The sequence below is a fragment of the Carassius gibelio genome, chromosome A21 (genome assembly GCF_023724105.1).
Source record: "Carassius gibelio isolate Cgi1373 ecotype wild population from Czech Republic chromosome A21, carGib1.2-hapl.c, whole genome shotgun sequence".
Classification (NCBI taxonomy): domain Eukaryota; kingdom Metazoa; phylum Chordata; class Actinopteri; order Cypriniformes; family Cyprinidae; genus Carassius; species Carassius gibelio.
The window spans coordinates 2,378,599-2,406,338 of NC_068391.1; the positions used below are offsets into that span (position 1 = coordinate 2,378,599).

Sequence of the window (27,740 nt, forward strand, 5' to 3'; positions counted from 1 at the left end):
TATATATATATATATATATATATAATTTTAAAATTATAAAATATATATTTTTAACCCATTGACAGATTTATGCATTCTTGATTTAAGCATAACCCAACTAATTATATACTGTAGATGCAAAATGGCATACCTTTTCTAAAAAATGGATCAAAATTAAGTGAAATTATGCTTGAAAACAAGAAAGAGTGGGCAGTTATTTTTTTACCCTAATGACATTTTTTTTTTATATAAGCAAAATAATTGTAATATTATAATTTTTTCAGACTTAATATCTTAAGTCATATTAACTGTAGATGTAAAATGTCTGAAAACATTTTCCTGTAAATGCATAAAAACTAAGTGAATTGATGCTTAATTACTTGTATCTTGATTTAAGAATCTGTACATTATCTTTACTGGAAAACAAAACAAAAATACCAAGAACTTAATATTTAACCAGCTTAGCCTTTTAAGATTGTTTACTAATGCTCGGGATTTAAAATTTCAATTTGGTAGAATTAACTCAATCAAGAAAAAAATAAATAAATGTAACTAATTCTACCTGATCTACAAATATACATGAGCTACGCCCCAAATTGAAACCGCTTATCCCTATTGGACAGAGAATTTGATTGACGTCAAGGCTCTTCCAATTAGAAGCCTCTTTTCTGACAACATTCTGATATGAGGTAAGAAATCAATATGAAATGATCTTTGTAGAAACACTAAAGGACGTCAGGGTGGTTTGGGCGGTACGATCAGCAAGATCAATAATGAGGCACTTTTCTAGAAACGTTTGAGTCTGTACACACCTCTGTCTCACACACACACACACACACACACTAAGGCATACAGAGTTAAATTAGTCAGGTAAAAACATCGACTGACGATCTGAAGCAATAATAAAATTATATACAAATAATCTGCACGCAATGCTCATCTGACATTAAAAATGTCTTCCGGTTACGATCGATCTGGAATTGTGCTGCTGAGACACAGATTTAATTAAATCTCCAAATAAAAGAAGCGTCTCCTCGTCAGCCGCAGATGCTGCGCTTCATAAAAGAGACGGTCAACATCGAGATAGAGTTCACTCACAAACACGCCTTTGATTTCCCCAAGCAGCCGTTATACGAGGACGAAAGCAAAGCTGAAATGTGTTCAAACAGGAAAATAACAGAGCGAGTCTCGTGTGTTCAGCTTCAAAACGCTCTGTTATATATATAAACTTGCTATCTCATTTACTTACATACATACATATAGATTCATATCAGCCAGAAGACATGGGACAGACTCTGAAGTTAGGTTTCTCTCGTCCTCGGTCTGTGTGAGCTAGTGTGGAGCTACAGAACAGCATCAAGCGTCTATCGCTGGACTTCCTGTGGATTGAGAGCAGTCTGAGGAGGGACGCATGAGTCTTCTGTGTCTCTGGAGGAGTGTGCAGGAACCAGAGGCGCTCGTACACACACACAGCAGAAATGGGGACTGCAGAGAACAACAGAGAAGAAACATGCATTTCAGATTCATGATAATAATGCAGTAAGCATTTAACATGTGTAGCAAAATTAACAATGATAATAATAAATATGATAACTAATTAAAAACCTGATGCAAATAATAGAAGTAGAAAAAATAAATAAATTAAATAATAATATATATATTATTAAATATATAAATAGTAAAAAAAAAATCATACAATAATAATGATTAAATGTATAATAAAATACGATAAAAATATATAATACTCAAAATATAATAGTTATATAAAAACCATAACATTTATATATAATACAAAAATAAATAAATAAAACAGTAATATAAAAACATAACATATAATACTAAAAAAATTATAAAAAATAAAATAAGTTTTATAAAAACAATAACATACATATAAATATCTAATACAAAAAAAATAAAGAAATAAATAGTAAAAGCAATATAAAAACATAACATATATAAAATAATAAATATAAATAAAATAGTAAAAATAAATTATTAAATGTATCATAACTATTAAAACACTAAAATATTAAATATATAACATAACTATTAAAATACATAGAAATGCTAAAATAAATTATACCAATAATAATAATAATAATAATAATAATAATAATGCTGTATTACTATTAAATATGTAAGAACATACATCGTAACATTCATAATAACAAGAATGTAATAAAAAAATATATACATAACCAAAAATAATAAGGATATTAATAAAATTAAAAAAGAAAGAAAGAAAAGTAAAGGTCAGACTCTGGCTAAGATCTTTTTCAGTGCTGTGGTCATATAAACTCTGGTCAGATGTAGTTTGGGTCACCTGGTGCTCAGAAGAGGATGGGCTTCCCGGATGTCTTCTCCTGGACGTAGGACGTGAAGCGCTTGAGGAATTTGGGATATTCTCTTTTTGCGACGGCCCTTAGGACAGACGCAGGAGCCCAGCCGCCAGGATTCACTGCAAACACAACAAACACACTGATTTATATACTCATATATTAAAGATTCATACGTTTGTATCTTTGCTCTTTTAAGAAGAGTGTAGATGAGAGGTTTCTCGAACCGTTGGCCACGTATGTGATTTTGCACAGGATGTTGTCTCTGCTGATCTCTTTGTCTCCCTCTGGTGGACTGACCAGGGTCTGGCAGATCATTGCTACGTTGATTTTAGCACGAACACATCTGTTGTTAGGCTACACAAGGACAAAAACAATGAAACTGTGAGTCATAAATGAAAATAATACAACTTATGTGTGTGTGTGTGTGTGTGTGTGTGTGTGACCCTGGAGCTCAAAATCAGTCTCAAGTATCTGGTGTATATTTGTAGCAATAGCCAAAAAAACAAACAAAAAAAAACATTGCATGGGTCACAATTATCGATTTTTCTTTTATGCCAAAAATCATTAGGATATTAAGTAAAGATCATGTTCCATGAAGAGATTTAGTAAATGTCAAAACTTAATTTTTAATTAGTAATATGGATTGCTAGGAATTCATTTGGACAACTTTAAAGGTGATTTTCTTGGTATTTAGATTTTTTTGCGCCCTCAGATTCCAGATTTTCAAATAGTTGCATCTCAGACAAATAGTATCTGATCCTAACAAACCATACATCAATGCAAAAATGATTTATTCAGCTTAATTTTGACAAAAATTGACACTTAAGACTGGTTTTCTGACACATATACATATATATAATTAACTGAAGTGGTTGCACACATTTCAAATGTTTCTAGAAGTCAGAATTGATCCACAAAACCATCGAGAGCAGACTCACCTGGGCATTCTCGTGCTCGACTGAGAAGTTACAGACGAGCCATGTGTCTGGATCGTTCTCGTTATTGGCCACGATCTTACGAATGGCAGACAGGTACAAGACGTCTCTCTGGGACGCTGGCCACACTCTCTACACAGACACAAACACAAGATAATGTCACAATCAGTCAGATTACTCTAAAGCAGTGCTTCAGTTAGAAAGCGTGCTCTCTTCTCACCTTATGAGTCTGGTAGATGATGACGGCGTTATCAGACAGCGTCTCCACAATGTTGAAGTTTTCAACAGTAGCTGGAGACAGAGACAGAAATGACAGCTGATGAAGGCTGAAACACAGAGGTACTAGACGAGGAATTCTACCCATGATGCATCACTATCGACCGAGCCAGTGTTCATTAGCTGAATCATCTGGACAGTGGAAGTGTTCTGGTAATTCACTGTATTAAAGCATGTAAGAGTATATTCTGTTTACACTGTGCTTAGTCATCGACGTGCTCCATTACTAAAGATATGATACAGCAGAGGAGCTTTATTTCAGATTATATGAAAACGTGTGCTGTCATACAAACCTGATTTTTCATGATATTTTGGAGAACAGTAAGAGATCGATGTGGTATTTAATTGTATGGAGGATTAAATCTGCAGAAATTAATATATAGATAAATAAATGTAATAATAAAAGGAAAATAAATAAATAAAGGATGTGTTAACAAAAATAGTTCATTCGTAATAGTAATTTAATCCTGAATTTATGTTTTAAATATTTCTGCAGGTTTAGTCCTCCATAACTCTACACCAGGGTTAACTAAAACTTTATTCATTGTTTAATAATTGACAAATTGGTGAAATAAAATCTAAAAAGAAGAAAATATTATATATATATTAATATTATATTATATTATATAAGATATCTATATTTATTTTTTTATTTTTTTTACCAAAAATGGCAAAAGCATGAAACTTTGCTTTCGAGTGTTGCTATATTGTAATATATTTGTGTTGTGAACTGAATGGGACAATAAAGTCTACTCCATTTCTATTCATTCTATTCTCTATCATGAATAAGAATAGAATTAATTTGTGCAATCATTACATTTTCAATTTTATTAACAATAGTTATTGAGCTACTGATTAAAGGTTTAGTGATGACATGTTCTTAATGATTCAGTACTGATCATGATTTGGGTGCGAAGAACAGAAAAAAGCAAAAATGGCAGCTTTAAGCTAATGTCTGTCTGTGTGTGTGTGTGTGTGTGTGTGTGTGTGTACACACTTACTCTCCCAATCGTTTCGGACATCCGTGTCCCAGAAGTAGTGGCAGACCTCGTGACCTGTGACCCCTTTGACAGAGTGTGTGGCCTTCAGCGGGTCCAGCACGATCCCGTTCTCCTCCACCTCGCGCCGGTACACCTGAGAGAGACGAACACACAGACGGAGAGTGAGTCTGTGGACTCCAACTAAACTCATCACAGACACCAGCTCAAACTCACCTTCATCTCTCCCTCCTCCACCACCAGCTGCCAGTTAGCGTCTCCACCCACGTCCTGCAGCGAGTAGGTCATGTGATTCTGAACCATCTCCTGCACCTGTCCGAAACACAGCACAACAACGAGGTCAGAGGTCGTGCTTAGAACACTTCATGTGAACATTATACATGAAACAGCCTTCAATCATTTCACTTCTGTAATTTGAGTTACTTCTGTATTTCTGAATGAAACAAAAGGAAAGCTACTCCCTGCCATCACATACCACCAGCACACACTCTTCTGAGGTCAAGCTGTTCCTCCGTATCTCAAAGCTAACAGGCATTTCATTTAACTCATTAAACTTTATTACATGAACCAGCACTAAATTCTAGATTTAGGACGGCTGCATTGCATCTAAAAGCTGACTGAAACAACGACAGATACATCTTTAATAATAAGACATGCAACATGCATGTAAAAAATGTCAAGGTGACTTAAAGTAAAAGAATTCCAGGAAGGAATTGAACAAGCAAATGATGATATTAAAAGCAGTTACAATGTATTATTAGCTGCAGCTTCAAACAGCAAAGAGGAAATAGAGATAAAGCAGACTGTGTGGTTTTAATGTGCTGTTTAAACAGCTTATGGTTATCCATCATTCACACTTGCCAATAAAATGGACTGAATAATGCACTGCCTTACCCTGACAGCAGTTTTGGACATTAGTGCAGAATCATACCCGTAGCCAAAAATGCTGACTAATATGGTTTTAAACACACACACACACACACATATATATATATAGAGGTTTTTAAAGCAGTTAAAAGGAGGACACTCTAATAAAATGTTTTAACGATGGCCAATAAGTCTACGATGAGTGTAGGATGAGTGTGCTACACGACGCTGTTACCTCAGCACTGAATCTGTGCTCATGGAGAGAAGGGAGGAAGGCTACAGCAGAAGATGAGGGAGAGGAAGGACGAGAGGGGGGCTACACAGATGAGGAAGAAGAGAGAATGCAGCTTCATCAGGAACCCAAAAAAGATGGGAAACCAGAGCACCACACGGGACACGAGAAGAGGAGAATGAGCTCACCTTCTCAGCGAATCGGTGAGAGCCCACGCTGGAGAAGACGTCTCCTGAAGGCACTGAACTGCTCCTCTGTATCCTGCTCTTCTCACACTGAGACTAGAGAAACACACATACATTACTGATAAACACATAACAGCATAATTTAAAACACAATGTGGGAAACTGAATAATCAGAATAGCATGCACTGATGAATCCTGCTCAATAAGACTTATTACAAAATGTAATTGTTTTAAATTTTTAAAAAGCTGAAAATATTTACCGTTGCATTACATTTATGCATTTAGAAGATGTTTTTTTCCCAAAGCGACACGTCATGTGGTAAAGGTGACCCATTTGCAGAGTTTTTAAGACTTAGTATTATTATTAAAAATATTATAAACTGCAAATATAAATGCATGTGAATTGCAATGGGTCCTAGTACTAATTTATCAATGCATTTATAGGATTTTGCTGATATTATAATGATATTTTTAAAGAAATGCAATAAAAAAATTATTGTGCGTAAAATCTATATAATCAAACGTGTTAAATAATATCCAGAAAAAAGATTTTGTGAATAATATGGGACTTTGAAATATAAACATGCCCCAAATAAGCCTGTAGAACATTTGGACCTTTTTTGGACTTTAATTACATCATAAAACAAGTTTATAGTATTTCACTAGTACAAAAGTTTAAAGATTTGAACGTTTGTAAGTGAAGAAATTAAGACTAATATTAGAATTGTAACTTCCAGTGTAAAATAAAATAATTAGGCCTATAAATAATCAAATTTATGTGTGGTACTGGACCACAAAACCAGTCATGTGTGTACATTTTTGAAAATTGAAATAAATAAGCTTACCATTGATGTCTGGTTTGTTAGGAGGACAATATTTGGCTGAGATACAACTATTTGAAAATCTGGAATCTGAGGGTGCAAAAAAAATTAAAATACTGAAAAGAAAATCACCTTTAAAGTTGTCTAGATGCATAATGCATATTACAATTGATATATTAACAGTATGAAAATTTACAAAATATATTTTCTTAATATCTTAATGATTGCTACAAATATAACCGTGCTACTTCTGACCGGTTTTGTGCTCCAGGGTCACAAATGCTTATTTTCCAAGTGATATTTATATCCTCTTTTTTTCTCATTAAAGTTAAAACACCTGTTCTTCTATTTTGTCGTGTCTGTCCAGAGCGGCCTCCACGGCGTCGAAGAACTCGTCTTCATTGATCAGGCTGTTTGGACCCTCCTGATGGACACAACAAGATCAACATCTGCATTTACTGCTCTTCCTACATGGTCAAATTCATCGGCGCGAAACAAAACCCACCTCGTAATCGGGCCCTCCAAAGTGAGACTTCTTCTTCAGCTCGGACAGGGCTGATTTATACGCCTCCTCCACCCTCCTCCTCTTCTCCATCTCCTGTAGAGAGCAAGAGAGCGGGACGGCTTTAGCTGACTAAACACTTGTGATGTTTAATGTCCTGACGTGAGCAGAGCGAGAGAGCGTATCGGAGCAGGATTGTTCATTGTTCAGACGCCCATGTTCTCCTTCTGATTGTGTGTGTCAGGATTGTGCTGAATGCTGCTGACTGCGACACATTTGCAGACAGATTCAGCTCCACCTCGATCACACACAAACCTATTAAAAACGCCTGGATGATCTCTTCTGGTAAAGAAACCACAGCAGTTATTCTGTTTAAACGTATGGCTTCCATTCATAAACCATCACCAAAACACTGCTCGATCTCTCTAAAACAGGATAAATGCACAAGTCTGAAAAGCTGTTTGATGCATATCAATAAAAATGTATAGATAATAATCCTGTCACATTAGAGTCATGCACAGATTACTGTAGCTTGTACCAGTGTTATTTTAGTATTATTTATAAATAGAAATATTTTAGTATGTTAATATTTATTAATATTTTAAATCAAGTCTTATTTTTAAATTTTCAGTTATAGTTAAATTTTATATAGTTTTACAGTATTTATTAATATTTTGAATCTTTTTTTATTTTTATAATTTAGTTTATGGTTTAGTAATTTATGTCTCGTATAGTACTACAGTATTTAATCATATTTTTTAATTTGCTTTTATTTTTATTGACAGTTTTCATTTGAATTTTATTGTGTATTTGACTAATTCTGTTATGCATTATTTTTATTTAAATTTTTTTTTAATTCAGTACTTCAACGTTAAACTTGTTTTGTATCGGTTAGTCGAAATTTAGTTTACTTTATTTCAATTTTTATGCAATATTAATATTTGTACTTTTTTTTTCAGCTTTATTAACGATACCGAAAACTAGTTTTCAGAAACTAGTCGATTAGTCGCACCAGTATTTGATGCTTGTGTCGACTAGTCATAGGTCATGTGACTTCTGTGTCAATGGGTCACATTATTGTGTTTGATAACTTGCAAAAACCAAATATATTCCACATTAAAAGATTGTGAAACTGAATAGTCGACTTCTGCTCTAGATGATTAGTATGATTCAGTAGTCATACTTTGCTCTGCTAGCTAATGTACCAAATTTGTTCACATATAGCATCAATGCAAACCATTTCAGCCAATGTTTGTTTGTTTTTTTGCTGGTGAATTACCAGGACTGATGTGCCATAATTCTGACACCATTTCCTGTTCACTCATGACTCAACTGTGTGTGCTTTTTTTAGCTTCACACTAATGTGTCTTATTTTCACATTCAGGGAAAACTTTCACTCTGTCATCAGATCCCTGAACTACAGAAACCCCATCTCTCTTCGGTGTGACCAGCTCAAGGACAAGCTCCAGAAGCCTGTGTTTCGTACCTTATCCAGTCTCTTCTGCCAGCTGTCTTCTCTCTTCACCATCAGGTCGATGCAGTGGGAAAGTGTAGCCAAGATTCCCGCCGTGGTTGCCTTGAACGTGATGGCCTCTCCTTTAAAATCTATCCCATTAATGCCTTTATGACTCAAACACTGGAATACTGATGGAGAGAGAGAACAAATCCAGTCAGACTCCTCAAAGGCACATTAGAGGCCTTCTTTTGCCAGACAGTGTTACAAAGTGTCCAAGTCAGGCAGAATGCAATAAAAAAAAAGTGTTTGAGTATTTTCTATTAAATTTATATTCATGTATTTGAAAACACACACACACACATACATATTACATTTTAAAGATCATGTGTGTGTGTGTATGTGTGTGTGAGAGAGAAAATATATAAAAATAAAAATAAAGTTTATTGTATATAATATTGTTTCCTCTATAAGTATATATACAATATTATATTTATATTATGAATGTATTAAATGTTACATACATTCGATTATATGAAATCTAATAAAAAAAAAAAAGAAAAAAAAAAAAGAAAAAAAAAAAATATATATATATATAGATTAATATAAATAACATCTAGTAGTTATGTATTTTAGACATTACACACACACACACACAGATATTATACATGTATATAATTATATTTTATTGTTAAGTTATACAAGTTATGTGTTTTATTAATTAAGTTTAAGTTTATATTAAGTTTATTAATTCATAAAATTTAAAAATGTTTGTTTAAAAAAAAAAAGATTTGTCATGTTTGGATTGGACACGGTGCAAAACGCCTGACGTTCTTGCTCATATTATACAAGAACAGGAACGGTATGATGACCACAGTCAATTCAGCCGTATAGGGTTTCCTCTTTTTTTTTAAATGCAGAAATGCATGAGTCAATGAAAACATCTCAACGCAGCTGCACTGGAGACATGCTGACTTTATGTTAGAGACTTCACACAATTCATCACTACAGGAGTAAATTAAGTTGTGAAGTTCCCCACACACAGAGATCAGCAGACACACTTACATTTCTCCTTGCTGCCGTTGTTGTTATGCAGGAAATCTCCATCGGAGCGAGTGTTAGGGAAACCGTCTTCATCATCCTCTATGACTGAGCAGAGAAAACACACACAAACACAGTCAGGATGAACCCATGGCCCTGTGCTCAGATCGGCCCACTCACATACTGAGAGACGACACAACCCTGAGAGAGATTTAGGGGAAGGACTAGGACGAACAAAAGAGGACGTTGATCATTGGTGTGAATCAATAGACCCTTGTGCTGTAACAAACGATGTATCCAGAGAAAGTGAGAGCGACGGCACCCATGCAGAGGAATCTGAATAAGCTTCAATTTGTCTAAACATGTGTCTCGTATCCTGATGTGTCCATCGCACACCAGAACGGACTCCGTCTACTCACTCTTGTCTCTCTGGAGCTCGTCTCTGGTCACGGCGTCAGAGCAGCCGTCGAAGTATTTCTGCAGCGTGTCCACCTGCCTGCACAGGATGTCCCGAAACGTCTCCATCTCCGCCAGCTTCTCTCGCAGACTGTGACCCTTCTGTGGGCCACAACACACAAACCAGTATGAATCCAGAGTAGCGAGGCACGACATACGGTCACCATATTTGATCCATACTGGACATCGTGTTTGGTTCTCACCTTAAAGGAGGAGGTGGAGGTGGCCGAGTATCCGCTGGTGGCTGATGTGAGGGACAGCATGGAGCCGTGTCTCCTCAAACTGGACTCAGAGCCATAACCAGACTCAGCCTAAACACGGAGAGAGAGAGAGAGAGAGAGAGAGAGAGAGAGAGAGAGAGAGAGAGAGAGAGAGAGAGACAGAGGGAGAGAGAGACAGACAGAGTTAATGTGATAATCAAAATTCTTCCACATTAATAGCTAATAAATAAGTAGTATATGTAATAATATATTTTTCTAGGAAGTTTACATGTATATATATTTATGCATTCCATACATACATACATGCACACAAAAAAGCTAAAAAAAAAAAAAAGACATTACTTTTATATATGCACGTTACATATGTTATGCATATATTTTATAGAAATTTAATGTGCATTATATATAGTGTGGACTCCAGTTTGCAATTGGTAAGAAAGCAATCTGGCATACTGTGCAGAATTTGATGACAACAAGCTGAACTAGTGACCTAAAGACGAAGCAGTGAATGTCTTTGAATTGCTGCTTTTCTTCGCAGAAGTGGTTCAGAGAGAGCGACGAAACTATTTCCACTTCATCTCCAGGATACGTCTCTCTCTCTCTCTCTCTCTCTCTCTCTCTCTCACACACACACACACACACACACACACACAGTCCAGAGAGTCCCTTTCCATGAACTCAGATCTCTCTTGGGGCTCATTTTATAAAAAACAGCCTCTGAAAATAGTTTCTGAGTTTCTTTAGCAGCATAAACATACACAATGATGGTCTCCCCATGAGGTTCTGAGCAGGGCATGACAGAACAAGCCCAGGTTACTGTATCTATCCTCCAGATGAACAAATTTGACATTATTACCACGTTAGTAAATAGTATGTAGCATGCTATACTGAACTTACACACTGTCTTTAGTGAGGAATTAAACTTTGTCCAGCACTAGATGGCAACAGTGAGTTCATTTACCGCTGAGTGGACAGAATCTGAGGTAACTATCAGACAGAACCAGAGAATAAGCATTCAGTGTCTCAAACCAAAGACAGGTGGGACGCATTCACTCCAGCCAATCAAGTGCTCTCTTACTGTGACTATGGCATTGATAACGCTTCCACTGACCAATCAGAAGTACAAAATAACAGCCGTGTCTTTGTTACACAATCAATAGCCTCAGTGGCTGGAGAACAGCTGATAATCTTCAGGATAATAACACCCACACACACACACACACACCAAATCAATAAACCTAATCGAGTGATTACAAAAAGACCACAGGAGAGAGAGTAAAGGAGAAGGCATTGTCATCAGTGTCATGTTTAATTCAGCATGAATATCATTCAAATATATTGTGTTATTTTATTATCATTAATATAGTATTAATAGTTGGTTTTAATATTTTGAGAAGTTGACTAGAACTAAAACTAAAGCTAAAAAAAAAAAAAAGTTACTTAAATGATAACTGGAAAAAAAACTTATTTAGGGTAATTGAGAACCACAAACACACAAAAATGTAAATATTAACTTAAAATAAAATAAAAACAAAGATAGAACTTAATTCAAAATATTAATAAAATATAATACCATCTCAAATGCAAAAATAAAATAATTATTTTTAATGTTTTCATTTTAAATTGAGTTAAAATGTTAGTAATATTATTTTGTTTTTGACATTTGTAAATGTTTTAATTAATCTTTTTTCTTTTTCATTTCAGTTTTAATTATTTTACCACTATATATATTTGGGGTGCTCCGATCACGATCGGCCGATCGTTAATGCGCATCTTGTCAGTAAAGCTGGTTTTCTAATCAGCGGTTAATTCCATCAGGTGCGTGATTTCACATAGAGCAGCTGTTACTACACAGAGCCGTTGTTAACTGAGAAGATGCGCCAAAAAACGCTGAAAATGAAGTGGATTTGCGCATCTTCTCTATTAACAACGGCTCTGTGTAGTAACAGCTGCTCTATGTGAAATCACGCACCTGATGGAATTAACCGCTGATTAGAAAACCAGCTTTACTGACGAGATGCGCATAATGATCGGCCGATCGTGATCGGAGCACCCCTAATATATATATATATGGGGAGTAAGGGTATTATTTAAACAAATACAAAAAAAAACAAGATACAAATTATATAATTATTATATACATAATTATATCCACAATTTAGTATGTATTTGGCTGTTTATTAGTGGGAATCAGTAGAATTAAGTGCAATCCCACGCTGAAATTCAAGCACTTCTTTTAGAAACAAAAGCACACGTCTTAATTCCAGTAGCTTCGCTGTGAGTGTGTGGTGTTGACAGAGAGTGAAAGGCTTAACACAATACTGCTCTGATTAGATGGACCGATTACACACAATCTGCAACGACAGGCAGATCTGAACAACAACACCCATACGGGTCCATCTCATATCTGAATGAAAAACATTCATAGCTGAAACTGATCATGGCTTGAGCAGTGATTCAGGCTGAGAGTCTTGTTCCAGGAAGAGCCATGTGTGTGTGTGTGTGTGTGTGAGTCACTATCAGAGAGGGGTCATCCTTGAAGCAAGAGAAGGATGAATGAGCAGGGAAATACGTGTGTGTGTGTGTGTGTGTGTGTGTGTGTGCGCAAGAGCGAAACCCCCTCTTCCTCCCCTGGTCGCAGAAATCATAAGCAGGTGTTTCAGGGTGTGTCCATATGACATGAACACTGCAAACGCAGCAGACAGATACTGAAAGACCAACACACACGGGGTGGAATATATAGCTCAAATATTAAAAAGTATTTTTTGACAATTTTTCTTTTTTATAAAAAGATTTCTATAAAATGTTACAATTATTTATAAATAAATAAAATAAGTCATAATATATGTTCATTTAATTTTTTATATTTTATTCATTACTTGTTTATTAAATATGATTAGTTATTTGTATATGATACATTAATATTTATTAGTTTAGAATTATTTTATTTGTAAATCAATGAAAATAAATATAAAAAAAAACATTTAATTAATTTTAAATATAAACTTATTTAGTAAACATTTATTTAATCTTATATATAGTTGTGTTCGTTTATTTTATTTTTTATTAAACGAATGTGTGTGTGTGTGTGTGTGAGATATATATATATATATATATATATATATATATATATATATATATATATATATATGTCTATGGAGTTTTTTATTTTAATATAATAAATAATTATTTTTGTTTATAATAAGCAGGGGTTACACATACGTTTTTGGGTCTGGTTCTCATGAGAGCACCTGGAGATGTGACTCATTAAATAAAAATATTAAAATAAAACAATTATTAATTATTATTATTATCATTAATTAATTATTATCAATGAAAATAGTATTATTACTGCATTTATTTATTTAGTATTTTAATAAAATAAACAAAATAATAAAACAATCAGTGTGATAATACGATTATATTTAAAAATAAATGGAGTATAACTATTTTATAGTACACTTAAAAATACAGTGCCAATATTAACTTTAAGTATATACACTGGCAGGTTCAGCACTTGAAGCATGTCAGTGATTGAAAGCCCAGCTTTGCATGTTGCTCTGAAACCAGCTTTATATATATTCGGATTGGAGCGCTTCGAAAGTCAATGGTTAAAATGATATTCAGAGTTTTAAAAAGCTTTTTTTGTTCTTTGCACGCTTTCTCTATATAATTTGTTGTTTGAATAACGGTGGACATTAAATCATTACAATTAACAGGCCTAATGTAGACCTACAATGTTTTTATTAAACCGATTCAAAAGCATCCCCCCTGTTTTTTTCACAAATCGCACCCTGTATATAAACATCTAATGACACATTTCTCATCGCTTCCCCTCTTCAGCCTGAATGTTTTCATTCTTCTTCAGTTTGATTTCCACCACAGCAGTTTTCTGTCCACACACACACACCCACTGCACTGTCTGTACCTGCCCACATCCTCTCTCTCTACAGTATTTTACTACAGCTATGCGAGTGGTGCGCTCACATGTCAACTGCTGCATGAGGTTTCATGCATGATCACCATCCCTTGTTTTTATTTGCATTTACATAGGATTGTGTGTGTGACTTGAACTGACTGATTAATCTAATAGGTCACAAAAACAACAACAAAAAGCCAGATAGTCTGTCTGCATGAGAGAAGAGCATGCTGGGTAAAGACAGACACTCACCCGGTGTTGCTCGATGGAATCGATCCACTGGTTGCGGTGTTCTGGGTCCTGAGCACGTAGATACCACACGCTATCATTGACGCTGATGTCCATCCGGCACTCGTCAAACTCATGAGGCTACAGAGACAGAGAGAGAACACGGATTAGATTGATCTGATCGTCAGACTTCATTACTAATCATATTTGGACATTTATAAACCAGGTGTTTTGGGTGAGAGAGGGATCCTAGAATCCAATCTGTTGTTGGTTAACCAGGACTATTCAATACTAGACAAAAAAACCACAACCAAAATAAAAGAGAGAGAGTCTGATGCACAGATCCAGCTGGGAATTATGATATATTTCTCTCTGAAAAAACACTAACAGCACTCAAACACTCAAAGAAGTGTGATATATTGCACTCCTATAACCCAGTGTTTATTTTCTTTTCCCTCCCTCTATCTGTAAACACCCAGTATATCATATTTATAATGTTGGTATTTTTATTTTAATTTATTTTAATTTAAACTTTTAATCATTAATATTATATCTATTTTTACTAATATAATTAATATCACATTTATTAAATTAGTGATTAATTAATTTTCATTATTTTATGAAATATTTTTCAACTTTTTAAATTATATACTAATTATAATTTGACTCATTTGAACAATTCAGAGAACGGATTCAGATCAATTACTCATGAGATTAAAATAATCTTACACAACCACTTTAGGTGAAGTCACTGTTTATTTTTGTTGGTACCAGCAACCACAGAGAGCAATGCTATAAAAAAGAAAAAAAAATATATATATATAAATATAAAAATATTGTTTTCACTCTCAGGAAATGACATAAACCTTACACGAGTAATACGTCCTTTCAAAGACACATATCATACTACATCAACAGAGAGAGAACATTAGAATAACCCCAAATGATTTGACAGACACCTGGTCTTGTGGGTAAAGCAGGGGGCGCTCATTAAAGCCTGACACTAATCACAATATGAAGAGGCATGATGGGACGACACACAAGGACTGAAACGGGCTTAAATGAGACAGGAGACAAAGCTGCATGTGTTTAAAAGGAAGGAGAATAATCACTCACATCTGAGCGAGGATGATTATCACTTATCACAAAACACAACCACAACAACAACAAACACAGAGTGCCAGAGGCCTCAAACACAGCATCTTACCACGACAAACCCAGAGCTCAATGGAAAACTAATCGACTTGTTCACAGCGTGAGACTCTTCACAACCCAGCAATGTTATGCTGTCTTATAAGATGCACTTGCGGAGAGGACATCCCAGAATGCATTGCAAAGAGCTCGGTCTGTCGAGCATTTAACAATGACGGCGTTTGAAATACGACTTGAAAATGTCCCGTTTAGATTTAGGAGTGCTTATATTTGTGGACTGGCGCGGGAACGTTCTCCTGCCCGTATGGGAAAAGTGTTGAGCAGGATTCTGGGAATGGAAAATCGAGACATGGTGGGCAATGCAGCGGACCCCGAGAGGGTCACTCACAGCGAGTACTGAGAAAAAACACTAAAATAAACACAAGGGTCGTCAGTAAGGGACTGACTTAACCTGTAAGACACCATCAATTGCATGCCAGTGTACACAAACACACACAACACTGACGCACAGCACCTTATTTAATACTTTTATGTATTTTCCATTTTACTTGTTCTGTGTATAATGCTTTGACAACTTCGTATTTAAATACAAACATGGCAATTGAGACAGACAATAATGAAGCCTGTGAAATGTACAGCACTGTGTCAACAACTAAATGAAATGCCACATATACAGCATCCCATAATAGGACAATAATCAACACATCGTGTGCGGCAACATAACAATGATGCATTAAAACACTGTACAAATACACACAGATGTATGGCTTTTGTGAAGCTACATCAATAATTTATCTTAAAAAAAATAGATGCATCCAAAGTAAATACTTAAACAATAAAATCTGATTATTCATTAAAATTATGCAAGTCAGAGTCATCTATGGTTTGCAATCCTTTTTATAAATCTGCATAATCAGCTAACTTCAATTATTCAAGCTTATAGAAACACAAGTGCATTTACGTACAGTCTAAAGTTTAATTTGTTGCACAAAACAAATGGACTAAAAAGCTTTCTGTTGCCTAATTAAATGTGCTTTATGGGTAGGTTTTACAACATCTTTTAAATTATTCAATGTGTCAGAGCAAATATCAAAATGCGCCTGAAGTTCACTGAAAAATGGTCCGCCAACGGTTCCCAGGAGTTTTAATATTTTGGTGATGGATTTGCTTTTGACGAATATGTAGCTTTTGATTTTACAAGATGTTAAGTGATGGACTGGAGTGGTGTGGATTATTGTGATGTTTTATCAGCTGTTTGGACTCTCATTCTGACGGCACCCATTCACTGCAGAGCATCTATTGCTGAGACACTGATGCAATGCTACAATTCTCCAAATTTGATTAAGAAACAAACTCATCTACATTTTAGATGGCCTAAAGAAATTTTCACTAAAAAGACAATTCCATTATTAAAAATTACAATAATCTTTATGTCAGTTACTTTAAAAAATCATGTTCATAGCAGCCACAACCTGACATTTTGAGATCTACATTTAAAGACCAAAGAGTCGCGGCATGTCAAAACAAAAACCACGGGGATAATGTGTCCAGGGTGTGAAATTAACACAATGTGCTGAAGTCCAAATAATGATATCAGGAGTGGGTTAGAGGTGGATGTTAATGCTCACAGATAATGGGTAAATGGCTGTTTACTGAGAAATTCAGTCTCAGATCTGTGCTTTGGGAAATCAGAAACACAGGAAGATGGGCATTCAGCTTGAACAAAAGAAACAAGCCACACTGACCCACAGATTAGGACACAGGATGCAAAGGAAGACAGCATGTCACATGACCAACTAACCCGCTGTTATTGACAGGTTAAAGTGCATTTATATGTGACTTGAATGTCCAGACAGAGTCTTGGTTAGAGCAAATCTAGGAGGAAGGAAGTTGAAGACAGGAGAGATGAGCAGCGGGACTTTAAGACTCGACCCCGGGGTCACCAAACAGGAATTCATCAGCTGGAGGGCACAGGGGAGCAAACTTCCGGTTTCAGACAACAGGACAGTCGTACACCTCTCTTTTCCTTTTATTTCAGATCTACACAGCCTCTTTTATCACTTGTTCCACCCTTTTAAAAATATCCCAGATCATTCCTTCCCACATCCCTGTCTCTCCGCGCTGCTCGCACCTCCTCCTCATTTCAGCATCGGTTTTCTTTACAGGACGTTTCAGGGTTCACTGACTGTTTGATCTGTAAATGGAGCCCGTTTGACACCTTCACACACAGTTTCACGCAAACACATTTTAACAAAAGCCCTCTGAAAGCCTGAGGCAACGAACTTTCCAGCAGCTCTGCCTCAAGATTTAAAGGGACGGAGCACAACAAAACGTCTCCAGTCGATCTTCACAATCACAATAATTCTGTTCACCATCCATACTAATCTAATCTGTTTATGTGGTGTTATTAGATACCGATGACACAAAAATGTAAATGTTCTAAACAAGTCTATGTTGGGGGAACCTGTTGTTGTCAAATAGATCATATTGCTGAACGTAGGAGTGCAATTAAAAGAGGTAATACAACCAATTCAGCAACTGGCCACACCCTTAATTATGCAGAACTTTATAAATAAAATTCAGCCCCCTCACAGTTGTCATTCGGTGCAAAATAAGCTATATAGACAAACAAAACACCTTTTGTACCAGGCTGTAAACGTATTTTTCTGCTGTAAAATTGGGCATTTTAACTGTGGGATTGCCTCTAGCGAGCAGTCGCTGAATTGTAGTTTAAGTCAAATAAATATATATTTGAACATTTGTTGATTGCAAATTTGAATCTTGGTTTTGTTTGTATTTCCAAAAGTTTAGCTCTAATGAAGGTCTGTGTGCCAAAACATGTTTGCAAAATAAAAAAAGATTTCTTGTAGTGTCAAGATTCTTTCATTTCTCTGCTCCACAAGTGCTGCTGGTAGGGATGCTCCGATTGATCAGCCAGAGATGGGGTTTGGCCGATAATCACATTTTATGACTTGATCGGTAATAGGGCTGCACGATATTGGGAAAAAATTACATTGCGATATTTTATTTTTCTGCGATATATATTGCGATATTTTTTCTTACAAACACAAATTGGGTGAGCACACTTACATTGTCATTTTAAATGATTAAAGATCGACACCTTGGTGTCAATTGATTAATATGCACGAGGGAGAGAGAGCAAGAGAACGCTCCTGTTGTTTGAAAATGGCTCGCTCTCTCTCGGTCTCTCTCTCTCTCTCTCGCTCTCTCAATTCAATTCATATTGCTTTATTGGCATGACATACAAAGGTACATATTGCCAAAGTATTGTAGATAGCAGAATAGAAACAAACAAAACTAAAATGCATATATATTCATAAGAAAAAAAAATTACATGCAAAATAAATCCATATACATTTCTATAAACATTGATGGTACTTCTAATGTTCAGAGAGTCTGTCTCTACCTGTCTCTCTCGCGCTCCCTCTCTCTCTGCCCTGTTAAACTTGCATGTGGTTTTCAGTCCTGTCAATGATAAACTTGCACTCTATGATGGTTTAGCTGTGCAATTAATCCGCGAATCACATTGGTCAAGGGGCCGGGGAGCAGCTGGCCCGTACAGTTAATAAATAACGGATCAATTACGACAGCCTACATCGCACATCCTGCGATGTGACTATCGTGGATTCATACATCGCGATATCGATGCTTAAACGACACATCGTGCAGCCCTAATCGGTACTCACTACACTTGGCCGATCTCACGAACCGATCACAATTTGATGACGTCAACGAGTGACGACGTACATGATGCATGAGAACACAAATCATTTGAAGCCACAGAAATGTCATCGCCGGTGTGGAAATGCTATAATGTTTTGAGAATCAATAAAAAATTAGCTGTTTGCACACAAAACCATCAAAAAAAAAAAAAAAAAAAAAAACAAACTAGTTAATATTTGCATCATTTATGACTTATTTTATCCACCCCAGGACCCAATCACAAATAATCAGAAGGAATTTTTTATTACCCAACCTCTGGAAATAGGAAAAGCAAAATATATTGGCTGTGTAAATCAGGGCTTACTGAAAATGCTAATTCATTCCCTGCCAGCAGGAGGAGCTTTAAAGCAGGAGAAACAGAGGTTTCCTCAATAACGGCTGTAGAAAAAGCAGCACTGGGCTCACAAACGCTGCTTTATCAGGCATAACATGCAAAATAAAATGAAAATGACATTGAACATTTTCTAAAGATAGTCTTCCTTCAGAAATGCAGTGATATAAAAACACCCGCACCTCGTTTTGATTTATAAACATGCAACTTTGAGAGATTAATGATTTATAATAATTCAAAGATGGTGTGAAATGTGTGCCATCATTACTAAACGGAAATGCAAAAATAATTAGTTTAAAAAAACTAAAAAAACACATTTCTGGTCAAATCAAGAAGAGGAAGACAGCATGCACCATTGGTTTCAGACATTGAGAGCTGCTTGTGTTGTCTGTGCAAATGCAAGAAAGTACACTAGTATATAGTAAGTTTGTGTTTTGATCCAAACAGGTCATGGCACAGCAACGATTTCTGATAACAACTCTAGCCCACAGTTTACCATGTGACAGAAGGTGAGAACATGCACATAAAGCCTGCGAAAGCCACTTGATAGCACTCCTCTGAGCTTTAACAAAGCAATCTAATAGAAAATGCAAATGCAAACACACAGACATACAAAGTCAGTGACATTTTAAAATGCACTTGACTCCCTTTCTCTACTTTGGCAGCTGTATCTACAAACACAGTTGCCTTTATCAAATATTCAGCATCCCAAGACGTGTGTGTATGTGTGTGTAGATATGTGGTGAAAGCAATGGGCATTGCTGCTGAGTGATATTTATAAACTTTAAGAATTAGCAAGCAGGTGTGCAAAAAGAGACATGCATGCATGGACAGTTTTAGAAATGATTCAACTTTCTGAATCACAGGTTTGGAGACATCAAAACACGTTTTGCTGTGTCATTTCTGAATATTGGTTTACACTGAAAGCTTGACCTCAGTTTGAAGAAAACGTGTTCCTGTGGCTCAGTGGTAGAGCATTGCATTAGCAGCACAATAAGCTGTGGATTCGATTTCCAGGGAACACATGTTAGGTAAAAATTATTGCCTGAATGCACCGTAGTCGCTTTGGATAAAAGTGTCTGCTAAATGCATACATTTAATTTACATTTAAAAGTAATGCATGCTTTCCTGCAGCAATGGTCTGCAATGACAAAAAGTGCCAAAGCTGTCATTTTATTTTTAAAAAGCAGCTTCATTTAGTGTCGGAAAGGCTTTTACACACCTTTATTGAACCCTGGTGACTGCTGCCGCCATAAAAACAGACTAACTCCTCTGTTACCGAGTGATCATACATCTGCTGTTTTATCACAAAACAAACTACTGTTCTCATGTGGTGAGACACCTACGTGTTAATGATTTATAATTAAAAAAGTGGCATGTAAATGTTGGAAGATGACAGAATAATTTTCCCGTGTTGGGGTTCCACAATAGTTTTCGTTTACAGAAGACTGATGGGCCGGTAACTCATCTAGTAGCAGTTTTGATCAGGTTTTCTTGTGGTTTACGTTTTGATAGATGAAACTGGTTCTGGACTGATATTCAGCCAAAATGAATGATTTAAAATAAATAAAATCACAGGAGAATGCACACAGGACCTGAAGGTTTGGACACCAAAGAAAGCACACACATCCTCAACAGGAAGCCCTAAATTCGATCCATTTTATGTCTAATGAAACCAGTAAAAAGAAACAAAAACAGTGAGGTCAGAACAATAGAGTAACTTGATGCACACTGTTTCCACATTCAAATCACCTATACAGTTTCTGCTTTTCCTCCCGTGGAACTTCATCTTTATTTCTCTTTTACTTCTCTCCACTCACCCAACTACCTTCAAGGGCTCAACATTTAGGATTTTTCTGCATGTTTTACTTACTCTATCAATATTGTCACTGATCCCACTATAAAAAAAGATCAAACTGTGTTTCAATAAAAGCACAGGATGAACAACAAACGGTAAGAATGGTGTAGTGGCCTTTCCTCTACTGTATTTATCTGTAAACTCAACTCTATTAAGAACTTTGCCTGTCCTGACATGAGCCAAAGGTTGCACTTTAGATCCCACGGTGGCATTTGCAATAAACCGCCCTGCACCAGAACAACCTGTACCTGTATACCTGTCCTTCCCCATATGCCTGATACACAAGACACCGAGAGAGCTACTCTTTGCTTTAGTCGGATCATGACATAGTCCAGGTCCAGCGTAGCTCAAAGAGAAATTGAATGTTTACGGGCAAAGCTTCAGGAGAGCTTAGCAAGAGAGCATAAGGCGGAGGGAAAATCCAGCTCACGTGAGGTTAAACTTGGCAGATAAAAGCACAGTTAAAATCCAATACACTGCATATCATGCAACTAAGACTACCAAGTCAACAGATTTTACAAACAGACCTACCAATCTCTGTGTAAAACTAAACTAATGATGCTGCTATTTTCTAAAGCCATTTTCACCCCGTAGTTTGGCTCCAAATCTCAGGTGAAAATTGACATGGTCTTTCTTCAGAGAAAAAAACCAAAACATTAACAACTCTGAAATTTGGTTGATTTAACATCGAACGTCCTTGTAGCATAAACTGTGCAGGACAAGTTGCACACTATATTTAACAAATTAGCAGATGCTTAGGGCAAAAATGCTCCCAAGTTCAAGATTTAAATGCAAAAATCCTGCACAGTTAAATCTATTTTTGGGCTTAATGTAAAATTTGAAAAAATTGTTTATTCCAGCATTGCATTCAGATCTGCTCATTTTGCATCCAGTTTGTACGTGTTTTTGTAGTGTTGTGCATTATAATCAATCATATTATGACATGTTTTGTAAAACAGCATGCTGGATTCATTAAGTGTTGCTGTCAGACCGATTAAATCAGATTGAGTGTCTGTGAAATTGTTTTTGTCTTCACACTGATTGATCTTTCACAATCTGTCTCCATCTCCTGAGGTCTGACATTCACAAATCTAAACAAGTCCAATTCAACAGTGCAAGTGTCTCACAAAAAGCACAATTAACACTATTTCCAGCTTGTGTGCCGATCCGAATGCTGAACCAGCGAAATCCAATATTAAAGGGACACACAATGAGGCTTTCTGTGTTTTAATCAGGTCTTCTTCACCTGGACGGTGTAATCCTCTTGTGCCTGGAAGGGTTAAGCTAGTCTGATTTTAGGGTGGTCCCATTTGTGTGGTTTAAGTATGTGTGAGTCACATGTGAGGACAACATAATCGCAGGCAGGAAGAGCAGTGTGACACACAATAACCTGTTTTTAGTGAAGATTTACGAGGACAGATTGCTGCTGTGTGCGCGCTGAATCAATCTGAATAAAGCTGCTGTGTATCCCATAATGGCAACCCGAGAGAAAGATTCGCTAAGAGAGAGAAATAGGTTTAGATGCACAATAAACAAAAATAAATAAATAATAACGTGCCCCCCCCCCTTTGAAATTACACAGAAAAGCACATGCAAATCCAGTGACCAGGATGCAAAAAAATAAATAAAAAAAAAACAATGGTAAATTCATGAGGAACTGGAACATAATACATGGTTGAAACGGCTAGAGTGGGACTCACCATGACAGATTTAAGTAACAAATGTGATTCAATGCAAAGAGTTACAAACTGTCAACTGGAAACTCTTGAAAAGCTAGGAATATTCCTTGCATTGAGCCAAAAAAATAAAAAAATAATAATAAAAAAAAAAAAATTAATAACAAAATCACAATATTGAAAAACTTAGGATATAGATACAGAGATGCGGAAAGGCTTAAATATGCACACAGGGACCTGCAGTAATTAACACTAATAAGCATGTGGAAAAACCCCCACTAAATAACCAAAAAATATTTAAAAAATAACTGAATGCCAAACAGGCGTCAAAGAAGCCCAGTAGAGAATATTTATATCTTATAAATTCCGTCAATTCACTCACCGTTGGCTGATGTTAAAGTTAATTTTGGACTATAAATGTCACATTTCTGCCACACGCTTGCATTTAATACCAAAGTTAATATTTACGATTAACCACAATGGTTGAAGTTCAACAAATACATAGCTGGAAAACAGTCGCTCTCAAGTCTTGAAACAAAGGAGCCATTTTTCTCTCACTCACAGCCAAAATGCAAAGCATCGAATTAGAATGACGCACACACAGCAGCGACCTGCAGCTTTAAACATGAACCACCTGAACGCAGGCCGAGCATACGGTCACAAACCTACCAAACCCTTCGATCGCCATGCCTGACTAATCAATCCATGCTTCACTTCCTGTATGTATGGTGTTTATTATGCTTTCTTATACATAAGACATTTCAGAAAACACTAGTATTGTCCTCTCCCTGTATCTTCAGTAAGAGTTCTGGTTTAATCATTGAAGGACTAATGGTAAGAGGGTCACCATAAGGACTCGTACCTCTCCAGTGGTCTCCATAACTACACAACCTTCACCCTGTTTCCTAATTTTCAGTGGTGACGCAAGATAATATGGGCAGAGCTTGTGCGCCGCTGCAGCACATGTCGAAATCTGTGTGCGGTCATGAGTTAATCCTTAACGCAATGCAGGGAATTCTCATTTCATTCTGTTTGACTCAGCCAAATCAGATCATAAGCAATCAACCTCAAATCTGAGTATAATGCAAACAAGTGTCACTTGGGCACCTATAGATGCTGTATACACTCAGCAATATTTGCATTTAATCCGTTTAAGTCTAACACAACATGTTGAAAGGTAAAGTGGCTTGCAGCTTTTGCAGGTGTGTGTGTGTGTGTGTGTGTGTGTGTGTGTGTGTGTTTTCAGCATGAATGGGGGAAAATAGGCCACAGTCTGTCTGTGCCTGGCCAGCTGCCTGTGGCAAAGGATTGTGTCTGTCCTCCGTCAATCTCTTTTCTCCTCTCCTCTGGCCTAAAATGAGCGCTCAGCACATCTACTGCCTCAGCAATAATCATTTTAGATGAAGCACAACCATCATACCAAATCTAATTTCTAGAGATGCAGCAATACAGACCCAGTTACCAAAAAACAAAAAAAATGTTTTGCTAACGTTCTGGTCAAACGTTATTTCTGAGCTTTCTCTGATCATTTAAAATGTCCAGTTAAAAAATATTTTATGGAAATTTCCATTTTATCACTATGTTTTTCATAATTATTATGGGAATGTTACTTTTGAATGTTCCCAGCACCATAAGTTTCAAAGTTACACAATTTTTTTTGACAAAAATCCAACTAAAATGTTTGAAAGAAATAAAAAAAAAACATTAACAATGTAGAAATAATGTTATTTATTTATTTATTTTTTAGAATGTTGTTAAAAACTCAACCTCACGGTAGAATGAACATTGTATTAATGTTGAACGAATGTTTGTGTTCATAAATTTCTAGATATGCAACAATACAGACTTAACTATCAAAAATATGATCTAAGTTTCCATTATATATGCTTTAAGTTCTAAATATACTTAAGTTACCATTAAGTTATAAAATTTTTATTTCCGAATGTTCAAAAGACCCAGTTTAAAAAAAAAAAAAAAACTCTTGATTATTTAAATATTAGAGAAAGCATTTAGGAAACAATTTGTTTTAACATTTTGCAAACATTATGCGAATGTTACTTTTATCATGTTCTTTGAAACGGTTTTCTTTAACATTTCAAAGAACATGCAAAATATTCCCGTAATTTTTGCAAAAAAATTTGTTCCCTAAAAGTTTTATACAAAACAATGAACAATGTATGAATAATGTGTTTTTTTTTTTTTGTGTGTGCTATGGTTTAAAAATGTTAGCCCAAAAATAGCACGATCATTCTACTAAGGTTATCAGATGAATGTTTGTTCATAACTTCAAGACAACCTTTAACATCTAATAAACAACGAGATGGCCCAAACAATCAGTGAAGTTTCAATAATGCATTAATTTCACTGAACTACAACAAAAACAGGGTTATTAATATGAAATCTGATACATACAGGTATTAAAACATCACAATGCACAATATGCAAAAAATATGCATAACTGCTAAGCAATCCTGAAGCTGGCATACTGAAAAAGCATCATGCATCCCACGTATTTCCATTCAACTACAGTTCTGGAGCTCCCAACATGACAATTTCCAATATGAATCATTTCAAGCTTTTGATTACAATGTACACCATCAATCTAATTTTGGCTCGGCTCAGAAATCCCCACGGCTGTCTGGAAGGATTTTTCCCTGGGATACTCACTGTGATGACAGCCTTGCTGAGACACAGGGAACCGCGACAGCCGTACTCGCGCTCGTCCTGGGATTTGTAGTAACTCAAGGTGTTGTTCTTCAGAACGACCCAGCGGTCCTGCCATCCGTGAATGTAGTTAGTCCACTGTAGAGAAACACAATTGCTATAAGAAAACAAAAGCTGTATCTAGTGTGCACACAGATGACTAATAACAATAAACAACAGATGCACAGTTCAATATAACATTTGATGACATTTTAAATGGGCGAGGGTTTATGTCAATTGCATACAGTGGAATAATTCACTAATCTCATGGAATATGCTCCTCTCATCACAAAAACAGATGATCAGCTGTCTGAGTCATGAGGACAGGTTTTCTCCTTTAATCCCATCAGGAAGAAAAGACAGATGAACTCTAGTAACCCTGTTTAACTCCAGCTTCAGCACAGAACCTGCTGCAAACCTTCCGTATTCATGCATCACATTCAGCAACTTACATTTAAAAAAACACAGTTTAGGTTAACATAACCTTGGGGCTTGCTGTCTAAAGAGAAGCAAATAGTCAGCATATAACGTTACTGGAAATCATCATGGAAAATATACCGTGATGCGAACAAATAATGATATATAATCATATAACTACATTTGCGCTTAATTTAATTAAGGAAACCCATGGGTCCAGGCAGTAATGAGAAACAGATCAGACGTAAAACATTGTTTATATTATGCTAATAGGTGAAAATGGTTTAACTGTCATGGAAATAATATCACCATGCAAAGTATTATGACTAAATTTGGCAAAATTTGGACATTTTCTAGACAGGCTTCGTGACATTCAGCCTGACAGACATGCCGTTTGTTTACATCGGCTCAGGTGGAAACACGCACATAAATTCACGCTTTCCCGGTTTGAGAGGGATACTTCGGGATCTGAACCCACCTTACTGAGCACCCCGCCGAATTCCAACACCCCTCCGTGCGGCCCTGGTCCCGGTTCGACGTCCAGATCCTCGTCGGAACCGGAGGAGTTCCAGCTCTGGCTGTCCGGCACGAGTCTGCCGTTAGGAAGCGGGCTGGAATTCATAACGAATCCCGACGAACACACGATCGCTCCGCTGAGGGGAAAAAAACAACAAAAACAGAAAGAGCGGGCGTAATATCAGCGACAAATGTCCGTTAGAAGGCCACGCATCGAGTACGGTGTTGTTTCTCTAGAAAATCCCGAAAATAAGCGATAAATGTGGAAGTAAACCGTCCGTGTGGTAATTTCACGAGCGTCTGAAGCTGAATGTTGGCTGCGCGAGAGACTCCCGCCCCCTCGTGCTCGCGCGCTCCCTCACTCACTCGCGAGCTCTCTCTAAAAAAAACGCCCTCTAAATCAAACATCAGCGGACAAAAGAGATTATCCTCACTCACAACCATAAAAATACGCAAAATACTCGAGAAAAAAGCTAATTCAAATTAATTCCGCATTTATATATTTTTTCCCTCGATTTTTGATTGCGGTTTACTGTAACGACATCTTCGTCAGTGAAGGCTGGTGCTCGCCGCCGCTCTCCTTAGCTTAAGTGCAGGGTTGCCAGGTTTTTAGAACAAAACCCTCCCAGTTTCTCTTCAAAACTAGCCCAGTCGCGTTTCCGTGGTGATTCCTCCTGTGAAAATCGCGTTCCGTTGGGTAAAATAGGCTACTTTTTTGAGCGATGTTCCCCTTGGCACTTGTTGCACTACAGGGGCTAAATATCACGTTATTAAGGTCGCTTCAGACCGCGGGCATTCAAAACAACAGTGTTAAAGTAGCCCAATTCCGCGGAGCTGGCAACACTGCTTTCCAGCTCAAGGGGCGCTGGCTAGTGTATGACGTCATCAAAC

General features: G+C 36.5%; 1 protein-coding gene across 4 annotated transcripts; it reads right to left on the reverse strand.

The window, feature by feature from the left end:
* Window positions 1-27,682, reverse strand: LOC127941817 (ceramide transfer protein). Of its 4 annotated transcripts, XM_052537255.1 has the most exons (19): window positions 26,812-27,682; window positions 25,881-26,015; window positions 14,477-14,593; window positions 10,288-10,395; window positions 10,048-10,186; window positions 9,653-9,736; window positions 8,621-8,778; window positions 7,138-7,230; window positions 6,970-7,056; window positions 6,657-6,722; window positions 5,815-5,907; window positions 5,630-5,710; window positions 4,744-4,839; window positions 4,531-4,663; window positions 3,474-3,544; window positions 3,257-3,385; window positions 2,543-2,672; window positions 2,303-2,437; window positions 1-1,464 (listed from the first exon to the last, which is right to left on the reverse strand). In XM_052537255.1, exons 1-18 carry the CDS (start codon window positions 26,953-26,955, stop codon window positions 2,310-2,312), a joined length of 1,992 nt encoding a protein of 663 aa, XP_052393215.1. In that variant the 5' UTR covers window positions 26,956-27,682; the 3' UTR covers window positions 1-1,464; window positions 2,303-2,309. The 4 variants fall into 4 exon arrangements, with proteins under 4 accessions (XP_052393215.1, XP_052393217.1, XP_052393216.1 ...); XM_052537257.1 differs by lacking the exon at window positions 5,630-5,710 and having other exon boundaries at window positions 26,812-27,679; XM_052537256.1 differs by lacking the exon at window positions 6,657-6,722 and having other exon boundaries at window positions 26,812-27,678.
* Between the last annotated feature and the right edge of the window lie 58 nt (window positions 27,683-27,740).

Excerpts from the sequence above, each read along its gene's own strand:
- LOC127941817 (XM_052537255.1), bottom strand. The coding sequence starts at position 26,955 with ATGAATTCCAGCCCGCTTCCTAACGGCAGACTCGTGCCGGACAGCCAG. Across the intron at positions 26,016-26,811 it reads TCGGCGGGGTGCTCAGTAAG|TGGACTAACTACATTCACGG; the intron begins GTGGGTTCAGAT and ends GTTTCTCTACAG. Across the intron at positions 5,908-6,656 it reads TAACAAACCAGACATCAATG|TCTCAGTGTGAGAAGAGCAG; the intron begins GTAAGCTTATTT and ends GTGTTTCTCTAG.